Source organism: Eumetopias jubatus, unplaced genomic scaffold (assembly GCF_037043125.1).
Source record: "Eumetopias jubatus isolate StellerSeaLion01/CBP00866 unplaced genomic scaffold, mEumJub1_p1.0 scaffold_3, whole genome shotgun sequence".
NCBI classification, from domain to species: Eukaryota; Metazoa; Chordata; class Mammalia; order Carnivora; family Otariidae; genus Eumetopias; species Eumetopias jubatus.
This window is the reverse complement of record NW_028274809.1, coordinates 123,756,456-123,782,247: the sequence shown is the minus strand read 5'-3', so window position 1 is coordinate 123,782,247 and position 25,792 is coordinate 123,756,456. Positions and strand designations below refer to the sequence as shown.

General features: G+C 40.3%; 1 protein-coding gene across 1 annotated transcript in view; it reads right to left on the bottom strand.

The window, feature by feature from the left end:
* Nucleotides 1-816: 816 nt before the first annotated feature.
* Nucleotides 817-25,792, bottom strand: part of TEX26 (testis expressed 26) — a 29,640-nt gene continuing 4,664 nt past the window's right edge. The window contains exons 3-8 of the mRNA XM_088021974.1: nt 24,978-25,059; nt 20,048-20,213; nt 15,566-15,719; nt 7,989-8,165; nt 6,108-6,269; nt 817-908 (exon numbers count right to left, since the gene is read on the bottom strand). Of these exons, the coding sequence (XP_087878100.1) occupies nt 817-908; nt 6,108-6,269; nt 7,989-8,165; nt 15,566-15,719; nt 20,048-20,213; nt 24,978-25,059 (833 nt within the window). The remainder of the gene's footprint in view (nt 909-6,107; nt 6,270-7,988; nt 8,166-15,565; nt 15,720-20,047; nt 20,214-24,977; nt 25,060-25,792) is intronic.

The following is a 25,792-nucleotide window of genomic DNA, read 5'->3' as shown; positions in this document are numbered from 1 at the left end:
TAAAGAAAAACAAACCCAGCATGAATGGCAACCTTAATTATCAGTTAAAATGCAATTCATGGCCAGAATTATTAATGAAGTCAAAGAGGAATAGCATGTAGTGGGGGAAAAAAATTAATCACTGAAAAAGCTTTGTATGAGTCATAAACACTGATAAACAACATAGCAGCTATATATATTATATATTTACATATACAAATATATACATAATATATATTATATAAATATATATGAAACCCTAGAAATACAAGAAAACACAGATGAACACATTTTTACTGTGGGATGTTTTTAATATTATTCTTTCAGAATTTGACCGTTCAAGTATGCAATTATAGCAAAGATATAAGGGATTTGAGAAATACAATAAACTATACATTTTTTCTCTTCTTATATTCATGTAATATACAAATTAATCACATACTTGGCATAAAAGAAAACCTTGCTAAATTTCCCAAAACAAAGATTTTTTTAAAAAAATCTTTGAACAGAAAGTGAACAATGAAAAGTTTTTTTAAAAATCCTCTAATTATTGGAAAATTAAGAAGCCTCTTCCACATAATTTCTGGGTCAAAGAGGAAATCAAAATTGAAACCACAAATTAAGTATCCAGTAGAGAATAGGAAAAAAACATTATAGCAAGACCTATGGGATACATTGGTGGGGGAGGGGAGGATTTATGGCCTTAAATGATTTTATCGTTTAAAAACAAAATAAGACAAAACAAAATTACACAGAGCCATGAATATATTATTTGGAACAATTTGGATCTTATTTTTTTTCATTATTGAGGAAATGATCCAGTGCTTTTTTTGATTTTCAATATTTTTCATTTGAACTGTTTCCTTTATTTTTCTGTCCCATGCCAGAGTCACAGTGAGAACGGATAAAGCGATTGAGAATTTGTCTGTCTGAAAATTACAAAGAAAAACAGGATGAAATTTTCCATTTAACTATTTAAGTGCTAAATAGAGAAATTCTAGGAGGGAGGCAAGTATCAGATAATAGTAATCTATATACAAATTTGATGAGACCAAAATAATCAAAGGGTATATGTCTAACACTTAAAAAAGGCACAATTGTATAATTATTGATTAAAAAAGAGTAAACTTAATATTCAAAGGATCAGCACGGCTTCCTGGAAAGAGCATGTCGTTTTGAACGAAACTGACCTCGGTTTCCGTCCTGCCCTGGTGAACATTAGTAAGTCATGTGACCTCTCCATTCTTCATTTCCTCATCTTTGAATACATACAATAGGACTTAACCTTACACAGTTGTTGGACTGGATTAGGAATGCTGTGTGTGAAGCACCTAGACAGGGCCTGGTCCATAAAAGACAATAAATGGGACAGCCTTACCCTTTATTCCTGAGAACACAGTAAGAAATAGCGATGACAAAAAAACAATATAGGCTATGGGTTCCCAGAGTTTCTTCGAAGTGGGGGGCTGTTTTTCTGCCCACCAACTGTTGGTGTGCTTTGCTATCTTTGACTGACAACTGACCACCAGAGGGCCCTTCAGCTCCCTGGCCTCCATTTCCTCATCTGGAAAGTAAAGGAATCTTGTCTGGTTCTGAACAGCTACCGTTCCCTAATTCTCATTACATATATATAATATTTTAATATTATATTTTAAATATTATATTATATATTATAAATAAATATCATATTATAAAAATATAATATTTTTAATATTACAGAGTAGAGCTGTATACTTTTTCTCACTCCTAGCAATTGTCATCCGTGCAGCAAAAAAAAAAAAGAAAAGAAGAATGCAAGTGGTACATGCTATCATGTTCAATGTCCCTGTTACCATGCTCAGTGTTAGAAATGTCAGCTGAGATGTAAAGATCAGGAGTGTGTGTGTGTGTATGTGTGTGTATGTGTGTGTGTGGTCCTGGCTTACTCTCCAGTTATTCATGGTTCTTTGTTTTTGTGACCTAACATCCCTACCCTACTCCATATCTTTTTTGACCTTAACATTGTTTTAAATTGAGGTATACTTTTCACCAGTGAAACACCCTGGTCTTTCATGAGCAGTTCGATGGGTTGATACTTGTGTGCATGTAACCTGTACCCATATAATAAGATCACTGCCACCACTGCACAAAGACCTGTCAAGCTCCTTTCCAGTCAACACCACTCCTACCCCAAGACAGTCACTGTCCTGATTTCTTTCATCACAGAGAAGTGTACCCTGTTGGAACTCTTTGAATTAACGTAATCACACAAAATGTAAGATTTTGTGTCTGGCTTCTTTCACTCAGCATCATGTTTTTGAAGTTCATGTTGTTGACTACAACGGTAACTGATTCTTTTTTATTACCTAGCATCATTTCATTCTGTGAGTATGCCAGGTTGTTTACATTTTGCTGTTGGTGGAAATTTGGGTTGTATCCAGTTTGGGACTATTAAGAAAACAGCGGCTGTGGACATTTTTGTATAAGTCCTTCAGGGGACACATGTTTTCTTTTCTCTTGGGTAAATACCCAAAAATAGAATTTCTGGGTCTTGGGGGTAAATATAGGTTTAACTTTATGGGAAACTGCCAGATCTGTTACAAATGTTACAGTGATGCTATTATTTGATATGCCTATCAGCAATGGATTGCTCTGTATTCTCAACATTTGCTAGTTTTAGTCCTTGTCATTTTAAGCCTAAAATATCTCTATTTTAAGTCTTACACCAAAGAATTAATTTTAAATAAGCAAGCAAACGAATAAAAAAAGGACTCCTTATGCCAAAGATAAGCATATAAGATGAATCAAGTTCAGCATGAATGAATAAAAAAGATGAGATGGTATCAAATTTAATATCAACTTAAACAACTGTTCAAGAAGGCTACCAGTTGTAATTCAAATGCTACCTGTATTTATTATGCATAGATGCAGATTCATGTCCCCATGTTTTTGCTTATGCTGTTCCCTCTGCTCCCTCTGAATGTCCCTGCTTCTGCTTATCATGTTGATTCATCCTTGACCTTTAAAAGAGGTTTTGGAGCAGCCTTCCCTAATGCCCTTTTAATCCAGGGGGTTGGGAGTACCTCTTAGAGCAGGCTTCTAATATACCCAAAGACTATTTCAATTACAGAGTTTATCACATTCTACCTATGTGTCTGTCTCCCACACCTGATGACAAGTTCTTTGAAAAAGAGGATTTGTTTTTTATTTATCTTTGTATCAAGTGAGCATTACAGGTATTCAGTCAATGAAGTTCCTTGAGTCACTGAATATATTCTTAACAATACCGAATCACAGCCTAGGAAGAAATACCCTTTGGATAGCCATATGCGTGGGAGTTTGGATTGGAAGAGATGGGGAGGAAGTGATAGCTGAAAGATTCTGAAAACCAGAGTTCAGATAATTTTGTCTTTTAAGGGGGGGGGCGATAAGTAGGGAGATGACAGTCTTTACCAAGAGATAACAGAGGCCCAAAGAGTAAGCTGTTGGGTGGTCTGAGTCACTCGAGATTAAAACAATTTTGAAAACAAAATGGCCACTAAATTCATTAGTTCAAATCTCTCAAGTTATAATAGAGAAACTCAATACCAAATAGCAAAACATAGAATTATTGGAAACAAATGGTTTGTCTTAAGCTGCTCCTCCTTATTTCCCTAGCTTCATTTCGTGTCTTCCTGGAATCTGCTCCGTCCAACCTCACCCCACCATCTCCCTAGCCCTCTGATTTAGGCCATGATGTTCCCCTCTCTTTTTCAAAATGTACCAGAACAGGTACCAATACTGCCAAAGAGGGATAATCCAGTAAAATACTTTAAGCAAGGTAGTAATAATTCATTCAGCCTAGTATATCTGCCAAGTTTTTTATTCTCTTGCATACTGGCTCAGCCCTACCACACATGAACTCTGCTGAGACACTCACCATCCGAAAAGCATTAGCGTCATCCCAGACATTAATGACAACTAAATGACAAGAAAATGACAAGAGTTTTGGGGCATAAGAATTCAGAGGGAACCTCCTACTTGCTTGTCAGCCTCTGGCATAGCTGGCTGATGAGTAGGTCATTCGCAAGCAAAACTAGGAAAGAGAAACTAAAATCCATAGCAAGCAGATCCTACAAACGTCCAAGTCAGTGCAGAATGTCAAGGCTCTGGGGCCTGAGCATCTGGGTACCTGCCCGCAGTGCCGTCCTAAGGCACTAGGAAGCAGGATACCTGAAAAGCAACCAAGGTCTAGATTGGCCCTAAAGCTACCTTGTTAGGTAATAGATCATGTGTCACTTGTTTGGGGAGGAAACTCAACTGAAAAAGCCCAACTGAATCAGCTTAGGCTTAGGAATCTTGGAGAAGGTAGCTCTGAGTAGAGCAGAGGATGTCAAAGCACCTGCCGAGTCCTCAGTTCACCCTTGGGGGGCACCACTAATGCTCGATTACAGATCACACACACACAACCAAGGACAGAGGTGCCGGCAGCCACCGTGGTTTGTCCATGCAGGCTGAGAAGCGACAACTCCACCTGTATTGCAAGTCCCTGGGCAGATGGGAGCATCTGCTTTGGGCGCACTCTGTAGGGTCAAACAGATGTGGCTCCAAAGGTGAAAAGAACACATTACAAAATGCAGACTACAGTTTTATATATATGAACCTGAGCTGGGAAAAAGAATGGAAAGCAGGCTGGAGCTTGATGGGTAGCTTCTGCTCTGCCTTCTGGGAAGATTTGAGTAGCAGCCGACCTCAAGGAGCCTCTTGGTTTCCTTCTGAAGTGTCACACTGGCCCAGAAGCTGCTGTTCAGAGGAACGAGGCTCCCAGTGGCAAACACAGGCTTCTGCCTGTGCCTTAGAGTGAGGCAAAACACCTGCTTCTGGTGCTTCTTGAAACCCAACGTTCGAGCTCTTTTAAGGGCCTTTGGGTCATCAACCCTCAGTCTGCCATCATGGAAAATACCCTCTTTCCCTCCTTACACACGCATACACACACGTGCACACCCCCTCGCCGGTCTTGCCTACAGCAGGGTTTCGGTTTCATGTGGGGCACAAGATCCTAGCATAACAGGGTTTTGGTGAGGATTTCAGAGGACCTAGTTCTTCTGACTGTAGCTGGGGACAGGCAAAGGACAGAGACTGGGGACCCAAGGCAGGCAGGAGGCAGGGAGCAGTTGGAGGGTTACTGAGGAGCCGGTGGAAGTTCCAAGTTAAGCCTGACCACAGGGCACAAAACAAGGCAGTGACTGCCACAGAGCCTGAAGCACCAAGTGGCAGGTATAAGATGGTCCATGGTGTGCGGGAAGAAATATTAGAACCTATATTTATAGTCTACATATTTATGTTCTTATAACATTATATTGTATCGCTTTTTACTTCTGTCTTCAGCATTTAGTATGTTTTATAACTTACATAATACACTAGTTTAGTGGTGTATGAATACACTTTATAGAAATAAATACGTCTGCATTGGGGCATGTGCTCAAAAATGGGGAGTAACAGGGTGTGTGATCACTAGCAGTGGATGCTGAGGGCGGCAGAATTTCCTCTCCTCCACCTCCTAGTCTCTGAGTTGACTCTTACAAATGCACAGACTGACCAGTTGCCCCTGAAATGCTCCCAAGCAGATTCCAGTGCCCAGGCCCGGAGCCGGGATAAGTCTTTGTTACACAGAATGAACTAACACCATCCTGAGAAAGGCCTTTGCTCTTTTGGCGGATGTTCTACACAGAGATTCTCATGTACCCTAAAAAGCCTGTCACCAAAAGAACCATCAGACAGGAAATAAAGATTATGCATAAAACAAAACTGTGAGACAGCATAAACACCCACAGAAGAAATCACTTAACTGTAATAAAACCAGAAATCATCCTGGAGAAATGCAACCACGGGTTGAAGGAGCGAAATGAGTGAGATCAGAAAGGAGTGAAAGGCTAGATGTTTCTTTTTTAATAAGCAGGGCTACTGTCACTGGGGCCTCTTTTAAGAAAAATTTCTTTTCAGTGGGTTGAGGCTTACACAAAACTATGGGATTTCTTTGAGGGAATGTTTATCTTCTTGTGAACATTTAACTCCAGTGGCTAAATGTGGGGATTATTTCTATTCGGCATAAAAAGCAATGTGTTACGATCTGTAAATTCATTCAATAGTAACTCAAGACCTCCTCCTACCTTTGTAGGAAACACTCTGAAGGTACTCTGTGACTTGAGAGGGAGTAAATGAGTTTAAAATCGTTAAGAAATCCAGATAGGCTTTTCCGTAATCGCTTTGGTATGTAGTCTGCTTCCTTTTGCGTTCTTGAATCCTCATGTGGCTGTATAGCACAGCAGGGACTAGAGCAACACAGGGGAAGGAGAGACATGGAGGCTGTCACTGAGCAAAGAATTCCTGCCCTTATTTGCCAAATGCGCTCCCAATAGCCATGAGCCCCACTTGGAGCTTAATGAGCATCCTTGAGGTACTGGAAAGCGAGGCACAGTAGGAGTAACTCCTCCCACGATCCAGGCTATGCAGAGCTGCTGTGACTCAGGATGGTTGCTGCTAGCAGTGGGGGTGACTGGGGCTGATGGCCAGAAACTCAAGTGTGACTACCATGCTCAGAAAAGTTCTCCCTGAAATTGACTCTTCTGCAGGTCAGCGTGTTGGGATAGTAGCACTCACTACCTCCTTAGTAAACAAATGCCTTCATAGAAGCTTCTTTCCCTTTCATACCATCTCCTGTGCAGACCTGGGCTGACACACTGAGGAGTCCCTCAGGGACCCAGGTGAGTGCAGATGAGCAGTGATGGTATGTCCATCCAGCACTCATTGCACGTCCAGACTAATAAGGGTAGCAGGTGCAAGCAAAACCTAAATCATTTATGTTTGATTCTGAGTATTGCTCATTTAATGTGGGTTCTGATAGTCATGGAATTATCGTGACAAAAAAAAAAGCAATGAAAACATGATGTGAGGACCTAATTTCTACAACACGCCCAATCTTTGTAAATCTTAAGGACACCTTAAATACTGCTTTTGGTTCCAGGTGTCCCCTTTACAGGGACCACCAGCCGGTGGGAGGAAGAGACTGGTGAGGGCACTTTGATGCTACATCCCGAGAAGAGTGCTTATAAGGTCTGGAAAGGTTTTAAGAAGAGAATATGGAAGATATGTAGTAAGATTTTCATAGGATAATTTATACCAGTTAACCTCTGTAAGAAGTAGAAGAACCAAAGCCAAAGTTTATGCAAGAGAGTTTCCAGATGTTGAGAACTTTCCAACAGTATCCAAAAATGAAAGAGTCGCCTTGGGGGGGCACTCCCCCAAAGAGTGACGACATCACCCCTTGCCAAGGATGGGATAGAGGGGATTCCCACATGGTGTGAGGATCTAGACGAGGTGACTTCTAGGCTGTCTTCTAACCTCGAGATGCTAAGTTTCCATCCCGTGATTTTTGTCTGCAGCGCTACTTGATTCCAACTCCGTGCCAGGAATAGATCACTATCTCAGACTGACACCAAATTATACTCTTAACCAGTAGCGTCGAGGTGGCTTGGCCATGGAACCTCTAAAAACTTTTTTGTTGAAAACAATAGAAATCAGGATCATAAAAGATCACTTGAATAGAATGGTTGTCAAATTTGAAGATGCTTGAGGGATATACCATGTGGTTAAGCTTCCAGTGGATAATTGACAAATCTAATGTGAGTCTTACCCAGTCTCTTTTTTGGTCATTTGATAGCAACTAAGTCCTTCCTTTTGTTTTATAAAGGGGAAGTGTCTACCAATCCCAACAACTGCTTCCACCCTCGCCCAGTACCCCACCTTCCCCTCCCCCTCCGCCAGGCAGAGCAGGTACTCATTTCATAGCATAAGCAATCAGTTCTTTTCCAAGGCTTACTCATTCCCTGGTTTGAAGCTAGGCATAGTTTTGATTCCTTGCAGGGATGCAGGGATCGCTGGCATTCTTCATAACCGTTACCAAGATTACCTGCCAGGGCCCCGTGTGCCGAAGAATCTTGGAACAAGGACAGAATCTATGAAGTTGCTTTAAAAGCTACAGGTGTACTTACCTAGACCCTGAGAAGCAACTGGTAGGCTTGAGTAGCATCCATATTTGAAACTAAAATCCTGCAACTCAGGAATTTTAGCTGGAACTTGGTAATTCCGTCGAAATTCAGTGTCTGCAGGTCGGGGAAGTAACTTTTTCCATTCCAGAGACATGGGAGAACTTTCCTTAATCTTCTGAGCTGGGGTGGGGTTACAAATGCAGAAGTCCTTGTAAGCTATTTAAAATAACATCCTATTTTCCCATTTTGCTTCTGGCAGTACCTTCCAATTGATCACACTAAACCTGCTCTTCTTGTATTTAGAGGTACAATCAATGTAGTTTTTATGGACATTTCAACCAAGAAATAACTTTCTGCTTTATCAGACACAGGAAGTATACGCTCCAATGATAGAAGCAGCTTCTAACGAAGATATCCTATATCAGTTAGGGGGGCTCTTTTGCTCTGCTGGGTGACACAGAAGGCATTCCTCTTTCCAGTAGGCCTGCCTAGTCCCTGGGGCAGGGGTGGGGAGCAGAGTGAGAGATTTTAGATAAGGCTAGGGTTGACATATAAAACATAAGATGCCAGTTAAATTTGAATTTCAGATAAATAATGAATAATTTCTTGGTATAAGTGTATATAAGTGCTCATTGTTTATCTACTATATATAATTATTCAAATTTAACAGGCCATCCTATATTTTTATTTGTTAAATCTGGCAGCCCTAGATGGGACAGTGCATATCATTAATTTTCCGTTACCTGGCAAAGAACCACTTGAAGCAAAGTAACACATTGCTTTTTATGCCAAATAGAAATAATCCCCACATTTAGCCACTGGAGTTAAATGTTCACAAGAAGATAAACATTCCCTCAAAGAAATCCCATAGTTTTGTGTAACATTGTTGTCATTGGTGGACAATAGCACTATTATTTCCTTGAAATCACTCTGCTAACAACTAGTCATTAAATATATAATCATTGAATATCTATGAAGCACTGACTGAATGCCAGTTTCCACAAGCACTACCAGATAATAGAGGACTTGCAAGCCATCTCCCTCAGAATGAGTTCATCCTTAATCGTTGCCATCAAGTGTTGGTTCAGAGGCACATCATATAACACCAACTTTATTCAGGACAAAAGTGTTAAAGACATGGATATCATGCACTATATCCAAACAGTGCCAATTACTGTTGAAACTAAACTTGAATCTTGTTCTGAATTCATTTTTCAATAGGTCTTTTCAAAATAAATTCAAATGTACATCAAACAATATATCATGTTATCTACTGACATCCAAGAGCATTTTAATATTGATTTTTTAAAAAAAGATTTCTGTCTAGACCAGAAGAGTGAGAGAAAGTTTCACTACATGCTGCCTCTTTTTTTTTTTAAGATTTTATTTATTTATTTGAGAGAGAGAGACTGAGAGAGAGCATGAGAGGGGAGAGGGTCAGAGGGAGAAGAAGACTCCCCACTGAGTGGGGAGCCCGATGTGGGACTCGATCCTGGGACTCTAGGATCATGACCTGAGCTGAAGGCAGTTGCTTAACCAACTGAGCCACCCAGGCGCCCTACATGCTGCCTCTTCATTTAGATGACTCAGGAAAAGAGGACGTGATATTCAATGGGCCTCATAATGACCTCATACACTGCCCAAGGAGAAGACAAGGTTATAGAGAAGAGGCAACTCTAGGGCTTAATATCGGGACATCCCTTAAGATACTTTGGAAAATCATCTGGTATTGTTCCTGGTAAGCACCGTCTATAACTTGGTTTGTGTAAATTGCTAATAGCTTTACAGGAGAAAAACAAATTCCTGTTGAAGTACTTGATATGTATGCTTATCCTTCTTCCCTAGAGCTACCACTCAACAAATGTTTTCAGTTCCTATATGTGTTCTGTGCCAAAATTAAATATAATGTAGTCATTGTTCTACCTTGATACAACCCCACCCTAGTGTGATGAGAAAGATACGTACAGGACAAACAGATATGGAATGTGATGTCTTGTAACCCTAACACTTGAAACCATAATGCATCAGACTTACCAAGGAAGGTTTTTACAAAACATATTTGCTGAACCTCATCCCAGACATTGAGAAGCTCTAGAAGTGGGGCCCAGGCACTTACACTGAGAACAAGCTTCCCATAGGCTTAAGAATCACTCCCTCAGAGCCTTCAATAGGTGCTACAGAAGGCCAGAGAGCATACAATGAGCTCTGTTAGGGGAGGAAAGGAAGACAAGAATTAAAAGGCAGACATAGCAAAGGATGTGCTTTGATGATGTGTCAACACTGAAGCAAAAGGTGCGCAGTGTGTTTTTGAAGTATGGTCTGGCTGGCAGGAGTATGAGATATGCAGGGCAGGGAGAAGTAGCTGAGGGTGAAGCAGGAGAGGTGAGGAACCAGTTTGCAAAGCGTCTTGAGGGGCTGGTCCACGCAGAGCATGATGAACCAGCATAGTGGAGCAACTGGAGCTGAAGACCCAGAAAAGACAAAAATCAGGGCCTAGACTTGCTGAGTTCCTTTGAAGATAAATATTGTCTTACTCTTCATTGTTACCTTAGCACTTATTACAGTAACAGACCTCATTAAATGTTTATCAAATTAAGGAGGGAGTGAAAGAAAAAATCAGGAATAATCTGAACCACACCCTAGTGACTATGTGATATATGTTTACAGTAATCTTTAGCTCTTCTCAACTAATGCTTTTATTGCCTTTATAAAATTTCATGTTAATGAGTTTCTTCAGCATTATTAAGAAGAGAAGTTCTTGATACAAAGGATCCAACCAACTCCTGAAGTCCCCATAGTGGTACTGAAGTTTGGACAGACAGGATAACAATGACTCAGAGCTAAAGAGACCCAATGCTAACAGCACCTCCAAGGCCTGGACTCCTCCCAGGGAGCCATCCCTGTTCCTCAGGAGCTCACCTCCCACTGTTTCTTTTCCTCTTGATAACAGTGATACTACACTAAAGTAGCTATAACCCAGAGAGAGAAACTGGCCCATTAAAGATTAGTGTGGCATTTGTAGAAAGGCCCAGTTCAAAAGTACATCTACAGCAAGGAATGTTCCAAACCACCGGGACCCCATAATCTACAGTCAAGTGAGAACTAGTTCTGCTGTCCCAGTTCATCAAAGCCAAGTTCTCCAAGTCTGAATGTGAAACGAGCACCCTTCAGTGCTTCTCACTCAATTGCCTTAATACCATAATAAGGATACAAAGATAAGATACGGTCCCTGTGTTTCAGAAGCTTAAAGCATTAGAGAAACAGGTGCAATAAAAAGAGAATTACAATATTAGATGATAAACGCTGTAAAAGAGATTAGAATAAGGTCTTGGAGGATCAGAGGATCAGAGAAGATTCCCAGGAGAGAAATGAAGCCTATATTTAGACGTAACTTATGGGTAGACATAGGCTAAAAGAAGGGAGGGACAGGTGTTCCATAGGAAGGCAGTGTGTGCAAAAGGCACAAGGCTGCCAGAGGCATGGTGAGTCCGGAGGAAGGAGGGCAGTGGGTCTCATGGAGCGTGTGGGGGGTGGCAAGGGAGAATGCTGGCATGGCAGGCAGGAACCAGATTGCACAGACTCACATTAAGTCATTTAGCTTTTATCCTGAGGACAATGGGGAGTCACTGAAGGGTTTTCAGCTGGAAGGTGATATCAATTTGCACGCCTGGAAACTCGCTATGACTATAGGATGGGCTGTGGATTGGAGGTGACAAAACTGGAAAAGGGAGCTGGATTAGAGGTCATCCAAGGTGGAGACACGGGTAGCAGTGGCTTTGGGGAGGAAGAGAAGCAGATGGAGCTAAGAGATTTAGGAGAGACTCTTGGCAGGTCTTGGGTATTTATCTACACATGGGGAAATGGTAATTTGTGCACACTGAAAGGACTTTGATTAGAAGCTCGAAGACATCTTTTAGGAATGCTGACATTTCAAATGTCTTCCCATCACCCTTAATGTTTATCTGAAGTATGGAGGTCTTTGATTCTGTACTCGCCTAACTTCAAAAAGTGTACTTCCCATATATTTTTTCCATCATTCAGCAAATATTTACAGAGCATCTCCTCTACACCAGGACTAGATTATATATTTTGCACTAGATTCTGAGTGAATAAAGGCCTTTGGGGCACCCACTGAATAGTGAAGGAAAGAGCAAAACAAAAACAACAAACAAGAATCAGTAAACAAACAACTGAAAATGCAAGGCCCTAGAAGGTAACAAATGAGGTGGTGGCACACCTCTTCAGATAAAATAGTAAGGAAAGCTCTCATAGGCAAGGTGACATTTAAGCTGGAGTCTATAAAATGACACAGTAAAATCACAGAAGGAGCTGGGAGAAGAACAATGCAGGCAAAAGGGACAGCCTGCACACTGGCTGAAGGTGGGGGGAAAAATGGCATCCTATAGGATTTTAAAAAAGGCCCATGTGGCCAGAGCCTGGTGAATGAGGGGGATGGAGCGTGAAGGAACGGTGAGGAGGGAAGCAAAGTCTAGACCAGCCTTGCAGGACATTATGAACAGAGAGAAGGAACTGAAACTTGGATTTTATGCAAAGTGCAATGCAAAGCCAGTGAAATAAAACAATAAAATAATATGATCCAGTTTAGATTCATAAAAGATCATCTATACCGTATTTGGCTCCTCCTTCCCCAAATTTCACCAGAATGATAGTATATTAGAGGTTAACACATTTTTAGAAGATGGAAATCAAACACAAATGTGCCAAATGAATTAACAAAGTAGAGGAAGCTAAAACTAAGTGACTGCCGAAGGGGATAACAAAACAGTGAGCTAATCTATACTATAGAATGCCAACAGGCTTCTGTAACAGGTACAGGGGAAGGCAGGTACTGCAGCTCAGGCTGAAAACAAGAGGCTTGGGTGAAAGCTTATATACAGAGTGAATAGAGTTCCTGCACCATCCTCTTAACTTCATGCAGTCATTTGGCCATCCTTTCCTAACCAGAAGTTTATTAGGTGCAAAACTGAACCAAAGAAGCTCTGGATGCCAGGATGTCAGGCACAGTGGAAGGTAGGTGTAGTGGGATGCTGAACAGGAAAAAGAAGGGTTCAGTGAGAATCTGCACAGCATGCAGGAAGATCCCAGTTACGTCCCCAATCCTGCTCTCAGAATGCCAACAGCCAAGTGTTTATCTCCCTGAAGAAACTGACCTTTAAATACAGGCATTTGGGGGTTTCCCAACAAAAAGAGAGCTTATCAACTAACCACCTAAATCAAGCACCAGCTAACAAACCCCATCTCTGTATGTAGCTTCCAATCAGATTTGAGTATCTCCCTTGTAGGTCTTGTGAACCTTAGAGATTAATATTTTGCATACTCTCACTTCAAGAAAAAGAAGTGTCCACAGAATTGAGACAAGTTTTATTAGCGTGATAGTAAATCTGCCTCTGCTCTCTTGTAAATATGAAAAGACCAAATTTTCATTAGACCATTAAAATGCTCAGAGAAAATAGAGACAAAGCAAGGAATAGATGAAAATGTTGAAAATTAAATATATCATAAATATCCTAAAATTTGTAAGAGAATTACTACATGTATAAAGCAAGAACAGAATGCTGTTTAAAAAAAATCATGTTGAGGGCAGGGGTCTATATATTGCAGTAAATATGCTTATTAATTTTATTCTTCAAACAAAAAAAAATTAGCAAGAGGAAGAACAAGAGCTTGGACATTAAAAATTCAATAGAAGAGCTACATTAAAAGGTAAAGAATTTTTCAAGTTAGCAAAAGAAAAATACAAAGAGAAAGATACTAGGAGAGAAAAGGTAAGAAAATTGGAGGATCAATCCAACTAATAGGAGTCCCAGAAGAGAACAGAGAAAAGAGATGGGAAAAAAGTAGGAAGGAACTATGCAGGAAACAATGCCCAGAATTGAAGGACATGACTCTAGCTTCTAGAGCCCCTGAATGTCCAACATAATCAATGACAAAAGGTTCTTACTAATGCATACAGCTGTGAAATTTAGGATGTCAGGAATAAAGAAAGGATCTTAAACGCTTCCAGGAAAAAAAAAATACAACAGGGTCAGGAACCAAAATGGCATCAGTCTTCGACAAATAAATTCTGGATGTTAGAAGACATTTGGAGGAATGGATTCTAAGGGAAAGTGATTATCAATCCTAGAATTTTATATCCAGCCAAACTATCAGACAAGAACAAGGAAGAAAAAAAGGACATTTCCAAATAGGAAAGAACACATTCAAAAAAGTTCCTCCCATGTACTCTTTCTTAGGAAACTACTGGAAGATGTGCTTCAGCAAAACCAGGGAAGAAGGACAAGAAAGAGGAAGAGGAAACAAGATCCAACGCAGGCAGGCAGAGGCCAAAGCAATTCCCAGAATGATGAAAAAGGAAGTCCCACGGCACTGTTGGGCAGCAAATCCACAGAAAAACCAGTCTAGATTAGAGGAGAATGATGAAGGGAGTCAGAAAGATCATCTCTGGGAAAAATACTGGAAGTGGTAGAGTGTTTGAAACCGTGTTTGGAAAAAATCCTGGTAAGTATGTGACAAAGTATTTGGAGAAGATTAGTGACAGGAACATATAAGATTAAGCATATGAAAAAAAATTTCAATTATTAACTCTGGTAAAAAACAAAACAAAACAAAACAAAAAAACAAAAAGGAAAGGAAACAATCATAAAATCACCACACCACCTGGCTCAGCAGTGAATGTTCACATAATCATATCATCATATCATCACAATATAAACATTAGCAATTGAATTAAACAAGAATTTGTAATATAATTATTGAGAAAATGGATGGAAGGGGTGTGAGAAAGAGTTACAAGAGAGCCAAATCCTCAACCACCATAACAGGAAGTCAATAATAATGTCTAAAATTGATGAATCAAAAATAGCAGTATATGCATATTATTTTAAAATATGGAGGATTACATAAGAAACAGTTGAAAGGATTGAGTTGATTACCAATGGGGTCAAAGAACTGCTGTTATTTTGTAATAAGCCCTTATGTTACTATTTGATTTCGCTGTATGCATGCATTAGTTTAATAAAAGTAAGTTTTAATTTTTAAAAATAGCAATAGAGATGAACCATGAGAGACTATGGACTCTGAGAAACAAACTGAGAGTTTTAGAGGGCAGGGGGTGGGGGGATGGGTATTAAAGAGGGCGTGTACTGCATGGAGCACTGGGTGTTATACGAAAACAATGAATCGTGGAACACTACATCAAAAACTAGTGATGTATTGTATGGTGACTAACATAACATAATAAAATTTAAAAATAAATAAATATAGCAATAATTGGAAACAGCATGTTTAACTTGACCCCTTCATCTTTGTCATGTTCTTCCATCCTCATTTTTCAGGCCGGGAAGGCCTTTCCTTTAGGCTACATGTCCTACAGCATGCACCCACAGCATTTCCCACATGGTCCACCTTTTCATCCTTGACTGTCTTTGTTTGCCAAATTGCCTTTTCCTGTGTCTATACTGTGAGTTCCTTGAGAGAAGAGACTACATCTGTGCTGTTTACCATTGCAACTCCAGTGTACAACACATAACCAGGAAAAGGAGAAAAATGAACATGCTTACCTTTTGCTCTGTCCACAAAGTCTCTTCTAGTATTGGAAATAAACTGATTTGATATTGCCTTCCTAACCTTTTCCTCTGTAGCGATTTTCCAAGGGAGGTAGCTCTTAATTGATGCTGCTGGTTGACCTTGAGGTAGTGTCCAGAGAAAGAAGTCCTATCAATACAAACACAATTTTTAAGAAAATCCACATGGGGTTCCCCTAATGGAAGGAAGACTCTCTGTGTCTGCGTGTACATATTCTTCTGGGTCCTTTACACCCAGCTACCACACTGCAATGTATGCAGGAGCCTGTCAACAGGAACCATCAGTTTACCCGGCTGTAACACAGGTACTTTGTAATTTCTTTGACTTTTCATATTGAGACAAGAAAATGTGACTGCAAAATCCAGAGTTGTACCTGCAACCAAAAATCTCCAGCCAAGACCAGAGGAGAAGACCCATGCTAACTCTGGCTCTAAGTGCCCAAGCAGACAGCTGCTGCTTCCACTCAGAGCCCCAAGCTTTGAGAGATACCCTGCCTCCCATGGAGAGGCCTCAGAATCAGCCTGTAGGAGGGGGAGGGCAGGCCCTTTCTCCTCTTTGCCTGCAAAGGAATTTTATGATTATGAAACTTGAAACCTTCAGGACCTCTTTCCACCTTCCCACTCTCTCATAACCTTGCTTCCTATTTCCCTGAGAAAACTGAAGCCATCTGATGAGAACCTCCATACATAGCCTACCACACTGCCACCCAGCCACCACATCTGCACTCACTTATGCTGTGATGGGAATGGAGTGGCAGGGGCTCCTAGCAGGGCCCACCACATCTGGTACGCCACAGCCCCCTGCCTTTAGTCTACTCTGGCCCATGACCCCCAAAATTCTCACTTCTCTCTTGCAACTTCCATTTCTCCCTCTCTTTGGGGTCATGGTCGTCAATATCCAAGCTTGCCTCCATTTCTCTTAGAAGAGAAAACTCTCTCTTTATTCTACTTTCCCCTCTAGTTATTAAGATATTTCTCAGTCTGCCTTTATATTAAAATTCCCCAAAATAGTTACACATATTCCCTGTTCCCAAAATGTGTCTTTTAAGTGTCTTTTAATCTTCAGGGCCCCTCTCCATCCCCTTCTTTCCCTTATAATCTATTGAAGAAACCAAGCCATTTGGCGTGTAGAGGTTCCCACACTCCAGATTGTGTGGAATGCATACTCATTGTGCAGGTTAACAAGTTCCCCTGTTCCCTGTATTTCCTGCAGTTGGCAGCTAGATCCAGAGACTGACTTACACTCAGAATAGATCCCTTTGGCAAGACTGTGTTTGGCAAGGAGGATCATAACATACAGCTTTTTCTCTTTGTGTGATGTTAGCAGCTGTCGATGCTTAATGCCTAGATTAATGGATGCAAAGGGGTGACATTCCATCATTTCTTTTTCATTTGTTAGCTAAAATATGTTTATAAAGAGACACTTCCCTCATCTACCATTAGCTTACCAGTGGCATAGTTCATATAGATAAGGCAGAAAAAAAAGCTTGATTTTCCCCCCTTTGTCAGTTTTTAAGATAATGAATTGGTTTCTTATCCTCTCAAAGTGTCCCCAATTTTTTTTTTTTTTACAGAACTCACAGATCTAAGCATATTTGGTGTGTTTCAATCTATTGCATACATTATCCATATAGAAGCTCAAATCATTTTTAGCCTGTGGGCACCTCTTTAATTTTAATATAACTCTAGTAGTTTTTTATGGGATTTTTCCCTATGTGGCATGACATGATGTTTCCAGATTCATCTTGCACATTTCCCACCCCAGATCTGGACTCAGCCAGTTCTCCAAGAAGCCCTCCATCTCGCACTAATCAAGCTTTCTTTCACCACAACTGCTCTTGTCAAGGCAACCAAGGAACTCTATTCTGCTAAAGTCAATGGCCAACCCTATCCTCATCTTCTTTGACCTGCCAGCAGCGTTTCACCCAGTGGTCAGTCCTTTTTCTTCATTTTCTTCACTTGGCTTCCAGTACAACACACTATGTTGGGTTTTATCCTTCACAACTGGCTGCCCCTTTTCAGTCCCTTTTACTGCTTCTTCCTCTGGCCTTTTAATGGTGAAGTGCCTCAAGGTTCAGTCCTTGAACCTCTTTTCTAGCTTGATGATCTCATCCAGTCTCATTTTCTACCTGACTGCCCACACCTGGATGCATCATAATTGTCACCAAATATCAGCCGGCCCTTGTTTCCCACCACCCTTTCCTTGAAGGAAACCACTAGCTCTACATTTTAACTCCCAGGGCAACTGTTCTTTAGCAGCAGATCCTCTCTGTTAGCAGAGAAGGAGCATCTTGCTAGTCTCATCCTAGTTCAGGCCCTGTGCCATAGTCAAAACCATTCAACAGAAACAATAAATGGCAGAGCAAGAGGGGTCAGCAGAGTAAACAATGCAGCACACCCTCAACTCAGGTCGAGGGGAAGAGCATTCACATGCTGGAGCGGCTTCAGCCTGGTGTGGAACCCTTTGGTTGAAAGCACACAGGGCAGTCTGCCTCACTACCGCTCATCGGCTGAGAATGCACAGGACACCCTACCACCCTAGCTTTCATTGGCTGGGAACCTTCAACACACCTAAAGGGAAAATAAATGCTTTGTGTGTATATGCGTGTGTGTATGTATACATGCACAGTATAATACTGTAACTAACTGCTTTTCATTAATTTAAAATCTTAAGGCAAATATTTAAGGGGTAAATTCATTAAAATAAATGGGTGCCATGAGGAACCAAGTTAAATGGGGTATGTATGTTCTAATGATTCCCAAGTCTACATCTACAGCTCTCCTCTTCCACACAAACTCCAGACCTGTATATGTAACTGCTTGTTGGACATATTTTCAACCAATATGTCTTCAGCTGAACTCATATTTCTCCCACGCCCTTTCCCACCAAACCTGGTCCTTCTCACGTTCCAGCTCAGGAAACAGCAGCAGCATACACCCAGATGTCCAAGTCAAAAACGGAAACATCATCCTTCATTCTTTCCTCTCCCTTGTCCTTTATATTTTTTCAGTCGCCAATTCCTGCCCATTCTACCACCTTATGATCTATTGAATGCATCCAGGTGGCTCCACCCCACGTGGCACCATCCCAGGGCAAAGCCAAGTAAATGAAATCCTTTACTACAATTGAGCATTGCTTTCTATGGTGGGAGAAGGCTATACAGTGCCAAGGACACAGAGGGAATATCAGTTACTTCCATCTAGAGGAGAAGCAAAATTAGAGATAGCTCTCTTTAAGCTGCGTCTTAAAGAATGTATAAATTTCCTTGGTGGACAGGAGAGGGATTCTAGATAAAGTAAACGAAATGACAAAAGATCTGGGAGTTTGAGAATGCATACTGCCAAACATAAATACTCGTGAGTGCCAGCATTACTGACAATAGCCAAAAGGTGGAAACAACTCCGATGTCCACCACTGAATAAACGAATGAACAAACTGCGGTATACACGTACAACAGAATATTATTCAACCCTAAATGGGAACCATAAAAAGAATGAAGTACTGATAGAAACTACAGTGTGGATGAACACTGGAAGCACTATACTAAGTGAAGAAACCAGACACGAAAGGTCAATATTGTATGATTGCCCATAAAAAAATATCCACATAGACATCCACATGGACATTCACAGAGACAGAGAGCAGATTGGTAATTGCCAGAGGCTAGGGAAGAGGGAAGCAAGAAGTAATTTCTTTTTTTTTTTTAAGATTTTTTTTAATTCATTTGACACAGAGAGAGACAGCAAGAGAGGCAACACAAGCAGGGGCAGTGGGAGAAGGAGAACCAGGCTCTCCACTGAGCGAGGAGCCCGATGTGGGGCTCGATCCCAGGACCCAGGGACCATGACCTGAGCCGAAGGCAGACACCCAACGACCGAGCCACTCAGGCGCCCCAGGAAGTAATTTCTTAATGGATGTGGGGTTTCCTTTTGGTATGATGGAAACGTTTTGGGATGAGATAAAGGTGGTAGTTCCAGAACATTATGAATGTACTAATTGTCAGTGAATTCTTCATGTTAAAATGGTTGATGTTGGGGCGCCTGGGTGGCTCAGTTGTTAAGCATCTGCCCTGGGCTCAGGTCATGATCCCAGGGTCCTGGGATGGAGCCCTGCATCGGGCTCCCTGCTCCGCGGGAAGCCTGCTTCTCCCTCTCCCACTCCCCCTTCCTGTGTTCCCTCTCTTGCTGTGTCTCTCTCTGTGAAATAAATAAATAAAATCTTTAAAAAAAATGGCTAATGTTATGCCCTGTGAATTTCATTTCAATTTTTTAAAATCTTTTTAAAAATTTGGAGGATAAGGGAGAAGTGGTTAGAAATAAATGTGAGAAAGTAGACAAAACATAGTATAAGAAGGACCATAACTACAGATGAAGGATTTTTGGGATATACTCAAACTCTCATTCTTATGGATTACTGGTACAGTATTAAATTCAATAGATATGTAGATATTATCTTACTTGACTGGGGTGAGATTTGTGTCTCCTGATTCCTCCTGAAGTCCCATTTTTGATCCAATCTTCTTTAGAATATGTTTTCCAGACATACTCATCATTGTACTGTGTCTGATTGGGAATAGGGTCACTAAGTGAATATGTATATCCTAGTCTTCTGATACTTTTTTGGCTATGAGAAAAGATAGTGGAAATCAGAATAAGGGATTAAATACCAAATCTCACAGCAGGACACACGTCAAATAATTTTGCTTATTACTTTTTTTTTAAAGATTGGCTGGTTCAAGACTTGGTGCCAGAAATAATTTAATTTCCAGATTCCCTTGAAAAGAAACAATCCTGTATCTTAGAATGGCTCTTCACAAAAGTATGGGAAGCCTAAAATGGAATTTAAAAGAATAGCCATCTGAAATTCAATAATTTTTGTAATTAATTTTTTTAAAGAGCTGGTACTCTCCTCTATACACAGCACTCAATGTAACCAAACACCTGGTGAAGAAATGTTTCTCTGTGGAAGTGTTCCAGTTAATAAAAGGAAGATACAGAAGAACTGGGATATCACTAGTTTTCAAGGCCCTAATGAAACCATGCATCCAGGCAATGATCCTACTCACAGTTCAAGAATAGCGTTCATCAGCTATCATGTGCCCTGGATAGACATACACAACACCTATTGAATATTTTTGTCAAAACACCCAGCTTGAACCAGATGAAGCCTTTGAAATAGTAGATTACAGGAAATACATGAAAAGAGGAATATTTTAAACAACACAATGGGGGTGAAATCAGAAAAATCCAGAACAACAATCTGTTTCTTCAACAAAGAAATTCTTAGAAAAGAAAAAGAAGGGGAACTTATAGATTAAATGAGGTTAAAAAACAATAACCAAGAGCAACGTGCAGAACATATTTGGATTTAATTTCTAACAGACTGGTTGTTGTTGTTGTTGTTTTTTAATTATGAGACATTAGGGAAAATTTGATTGCTGATTGGCCATTTGATACTAAGGAATTATTTCTTTTTAAGCTGAGACAATGGTATTGCATATTTTTAAGGAGTCCTTATCTTTTTTTTAAACTCTTTTTTAAAAGATTTTATTTATTTATTCATGACAGACAGAGAGAGAGAGAGAGAAGCAGAGGGAGAAGCAGAGGGAGAAGCAGGCTCCCAAGGAGCAGGGAGCCCAATGCGGGACTCGATCCCAGGACCCTGGGATCATGACCTGAGCCGAAGGCAGACGCTTAACCATCTGAGCCACCCAGGCGCCCAAGGAGTCCTTATCTTTTAAAGATACATAAAAACAATATTTGGAATTAAAATGATAAAATGCCTGGAATTTGCTTCAGCATTATCCAGCGGGAAGGCTGGGTAGAAGGTATACATAAAGAGTGTCCATGTGTTGATTATTGTATTTGGATAATGGCTAGGGATTCATTGTATATTCTTTTGTGTAACGTCTAAAATATTTCACATTGGCTTTTTCTTTAAAGAAGACTGGGTTGGACTTAAAGAAGCCTGGGTTTCTTTAAAGACAGCCTAGGTACTGTCTATAAGAAACCAAACATCTGGAAAGTGGGATACATCTGGATGATGGACTATTTGACTTGTCATTCCGATGTGTAGGCTCAGGTAGGACTGTGGTCCTGAATGAAACTGAAGTAATCAAAGGCACGTGAAGATTTTCCAAAGGCAACACAGCACAGATAGCTTTAAAGGAGCTGATTTTCAGATCTCCATCTCTCAGTGTACTCTTTCTTAACATGCCTCTGTCTGAGAACAAACCTCCATACCTACGCAGGTACTTTCTGTCCCCCATCTTTCTCTCATCCTCATGTCATGGTCAGAGGCTACATAGGTGCCAGTACACCTCTGGGTATAAGCCTCCGACGGTGAGAGGGGTGCTTCATGAAGGGAAACTTTGTTACGTGGTTTCAGGGAAGGCACCTTGTAATCCAAATTCCATACCCTTACCTTGGACTTGCCTTTGCAGGTCTGAGAGGGTGAGGAGGGGGTAGGGAAGGGGGATGGCGGAGGGAGTGCATTGATCTAACCAGGGCATGTGGTCTGTGTGGGGATGTCCTGAATTTCAGTACATTGTAGAGTGCTGTGGCTAAGAGTAATGTTTAGTTTTTCATTTCCTAACAATTACAGAATGTTCAGCCCCTTTTAGGGGGGGAAGCCTCTGAGAAGAGAGCAGAGAATATAGAGTGCTTCAAATGACTCCACCACATATTTAAAGTTAAACATTTCTTTCAGCTTAAAAAAAAAAAATCCCTAAGACATGTCATTAGCTAGAAAGAAAAGCATCTCTGAACAAGTACAGGGCAGCAATGCTGATTCTTTTGAATAGAACCGGAATCTTTTCTGAGACTAGCAAATTTGAAAGATTCACTGGGTAAAACTGGTACATAAAAATTTTGTTATTTTTTTCCTTCGGATTTTGTATTCATCAATCAGGTACTTAAGTCTTATTTTTTTAACACCAACATATTATGAAATATTTAATCCAATACAGCCAGTCCTCATTTTATCTATATTGTAAAATATGTAACGATACGTGGCAGTATATGCTGGCTTGCCAGACCAATTAATTTTCAGCACATAGAACTTTCTCTCTCATTAAATGCATAGTAAACGTTTGATTTGTATCTATGAGAGAAGATGGATGTTAGCTGAATCTATTGTGGCAATCTTTCACAATGTATGTAAATCAAACCATCATGCCGTATGTCTTCAACTTATACAGTGATGCATGTCAATTATTCCTCAATAAAACTGGAAAAAATATCAAACAAGTTTCTTCCAAGTAAAAGAGCAACTGATGTAATTTAATAGTCATTTGTTAAGATGTAGCTTGTCAGTATACTCTTCCAAAAATGAGTTAGGGAATAACTCAATAACTGGATGACGTATCATCTAATTATTTCCTTTCAATAAAATCAAAAGACTAACCCAGCCAAGCTGTCAGCTGCTCAATCATAAAAATCACCTTGTAATTTTTGGCGTATAACTCAGGAAGAGTTCAAAGTCTTGAATGACAACGCCACGCTTAACTCCTTTCATTCACATCTACTTATTTATGTGAACAAGTTTGCTTAACATTAGCATCTATAAATTGAAAAATAAACATGAGAAACAGAAAAAAAATTGATGCTGAATGCAGTCCCGTTCCAAAAATAATAACACTTAAAACTGAATACATAAATTAATTGCAAACAGAACAGTCACATTTATCTCATTAAGTTACAATTCCAAAGAATTTACTTTTTGTGTTAAGTAATTATTAACATTTGTAATGTATTTATTGCTTTGAGCAATTGTGTACTAAAAATAATTGCGATAACTCAACACTTAGGGTCACATAACATGTTTAAAAATTAATTTCAATTAATATACTAAAAGAGTTTCAACAAGGTATAATGAAGTGATCAATAAGTTGCTTTCAAACACAAAATACATTACAGCAGGGTAAGATTCTATGGCGGAAGTGGAGTGGAATAAGAGTTCAAGAAGCAAAAGGAATGAAATAAATGGTCTATTAGAGAAGAGTTTATGTATTTTTTTAAAAGATCAAAGCAAGTATCGATTTGTTAAGGTGTTTGGGTTACCCATTGGCTATATATTTTTAAGTGACTTAATAGTTTTATTTTAAAATGTCAATGTTTAGGATGGGCTATGCACTTTATCTTTCACAATTATTTTAATTTACAATGAAAACTTTTCTGTGAACTTAAAAAATATGCGAATTTGAAGACCACTGACCTAGACCCCATTAGTACCCACTTGTTTTTGGCTTTCATCCCAAATGTTTCTTCTTGAGACAACTGTTACTGACCGGGAAGCTGGCATGATCATTGCCGTCAGATGATAAATCTCCCAGTTAGGGGACATAATGTAACTCAGTGGGACAGACAGCAACTCAGATAGCAAGAGTCTTGCAGGCCTACAGTGTTTGAAAGTCTATCAGCTATTATGCTGGGGAAAAAATTAATGAAAAATTTCAAATAACTTCTTGGTGCTCGTCACTATTCTAGTGCTTTCACTCCATTCTCTGAACAACCACCTGAGGCAGGGATCATCATTCCCACTTCACCAACCATAAAACTGAGCCATAGATGGCTTGTTACCTGCCAAAGGTAGCAGAGATAATAAGGGTCAGAGCAGGGAGCAGAGGTTAAAACCCATTTCTGCCTGACTCTTCAGTCATGGTCTTGCCCATACTCCATGTGACTTCTCAACAACTTGAACTTTGGGGGTGAAAAGGTCCTCTTTATTGGAAACAATTCACACAGGCAGGTGAAGGTTCTCCATGCTGGTTTCCCACCCACCATGGATGCAATGAATGATGACAGGGCTTTTCTGATCCCACTCTCACTCACCCCGCAATGAGCTTAAAGAAGCAGCTGATAGACATTCCCACCATTCACAATTCAGGTGGAAATGGAGAAGTTGCAAGCCATTTGAGGAAGCAGTAAGTGGTGGAGTGAAGGTAAGGGTGAGTGCGTGGTGGCCATCCAGCTTCCAAGACCAATGTTGGTGTTGGAAGTGCTAACAATTCTGCATTCAGCCATTCATTCAGTTGTCATTGCCTGCCTACTATGTACCAGGTAATGGATTCGATTCATACTCTGTGTTCAGGTATCACAATTCTGTTAACTTATATACCGGCTCTGTTGTAAAGCAGGACCCGCAGTGAAGGGTCCTTTATGAACGATTCATATGTTCCTTTTCTTAGTTCTCCTATCTGGATACTGTCTAAAGGGGGGAAGGTTATCTGGTGCTTGGAGGAGCACCGTGCATGCAGTAGGTTCTCCATGCGTACATTTTTGTAAGCCTTCTCTGATTACTCTTTCACTTGGTTTTGGACTCTGAATAATAGAATACAGGTGAGCAGTTTAAGGTATGTACATCAACCCGACACAAATCGGGATCTACCGAATTAAAGGAGGCATGGCTCCAGTCTTGGGCGTGTACGCAGTCCTCATGGTGGTGGCATAGGAATCCCAGGTGGTATGGCCTGTCAAAAGTACAACAAAACAGTTTGAAATGTGGCAAACCAGAATATTTCCGTCGTATGTTGTTTTAATAATTAAAATAATTTTGCAAGAGAAAAAAGTTTTTTGGATAGTGATTTAAAGTCTAAAGGAACAAAGTCCAACTTGCCGCCTCGTATAGGAAAGAGGAAAGCTCAATTGAATGAACTGAGTTCCTCCCTAAATAAAAATAAGTCCATTGTTTTTCCTGAGAACTCGTACATGCTATTTTGAAGAGTTCAAGCAACACATTAAAAATATAAAACAGAAAGTTTGTTCGAGGTGCTATCACTTTAAGACGTCCGCTTTGACTTCAGTGACCAACTTCTCATGCATCGTAGTAGATAAACCTATACACACATGCCATGATTTTACACAAAGTTTACATGTCCCGTTTTATCCCGGGCAACTTCTCCTCCCTCCTTCCTTCCTCTGCTCCTTATGACCCTCCTCCTCAGCCTTCCTCCCACCCCATGTCAACAACTGTGCTGGTTTCTTTCCATGCTTTAACATCTGCTGATAGAATTATCTAGAGATTTACATATACGTATATAACTACTTTGACATTGGGTTTTAGTTTTCACCATCTCGTTTCACAAAAGTGGGCTCATAATTCACAAAGTGTCTTTTTCTTCTCTCTGTCCCTGAACAGTGTCCTATCCCCATGGGAATAGCCCTCCAACTCATCCGGAGCAGCTCTAAGGCGTTCTTTGTCGG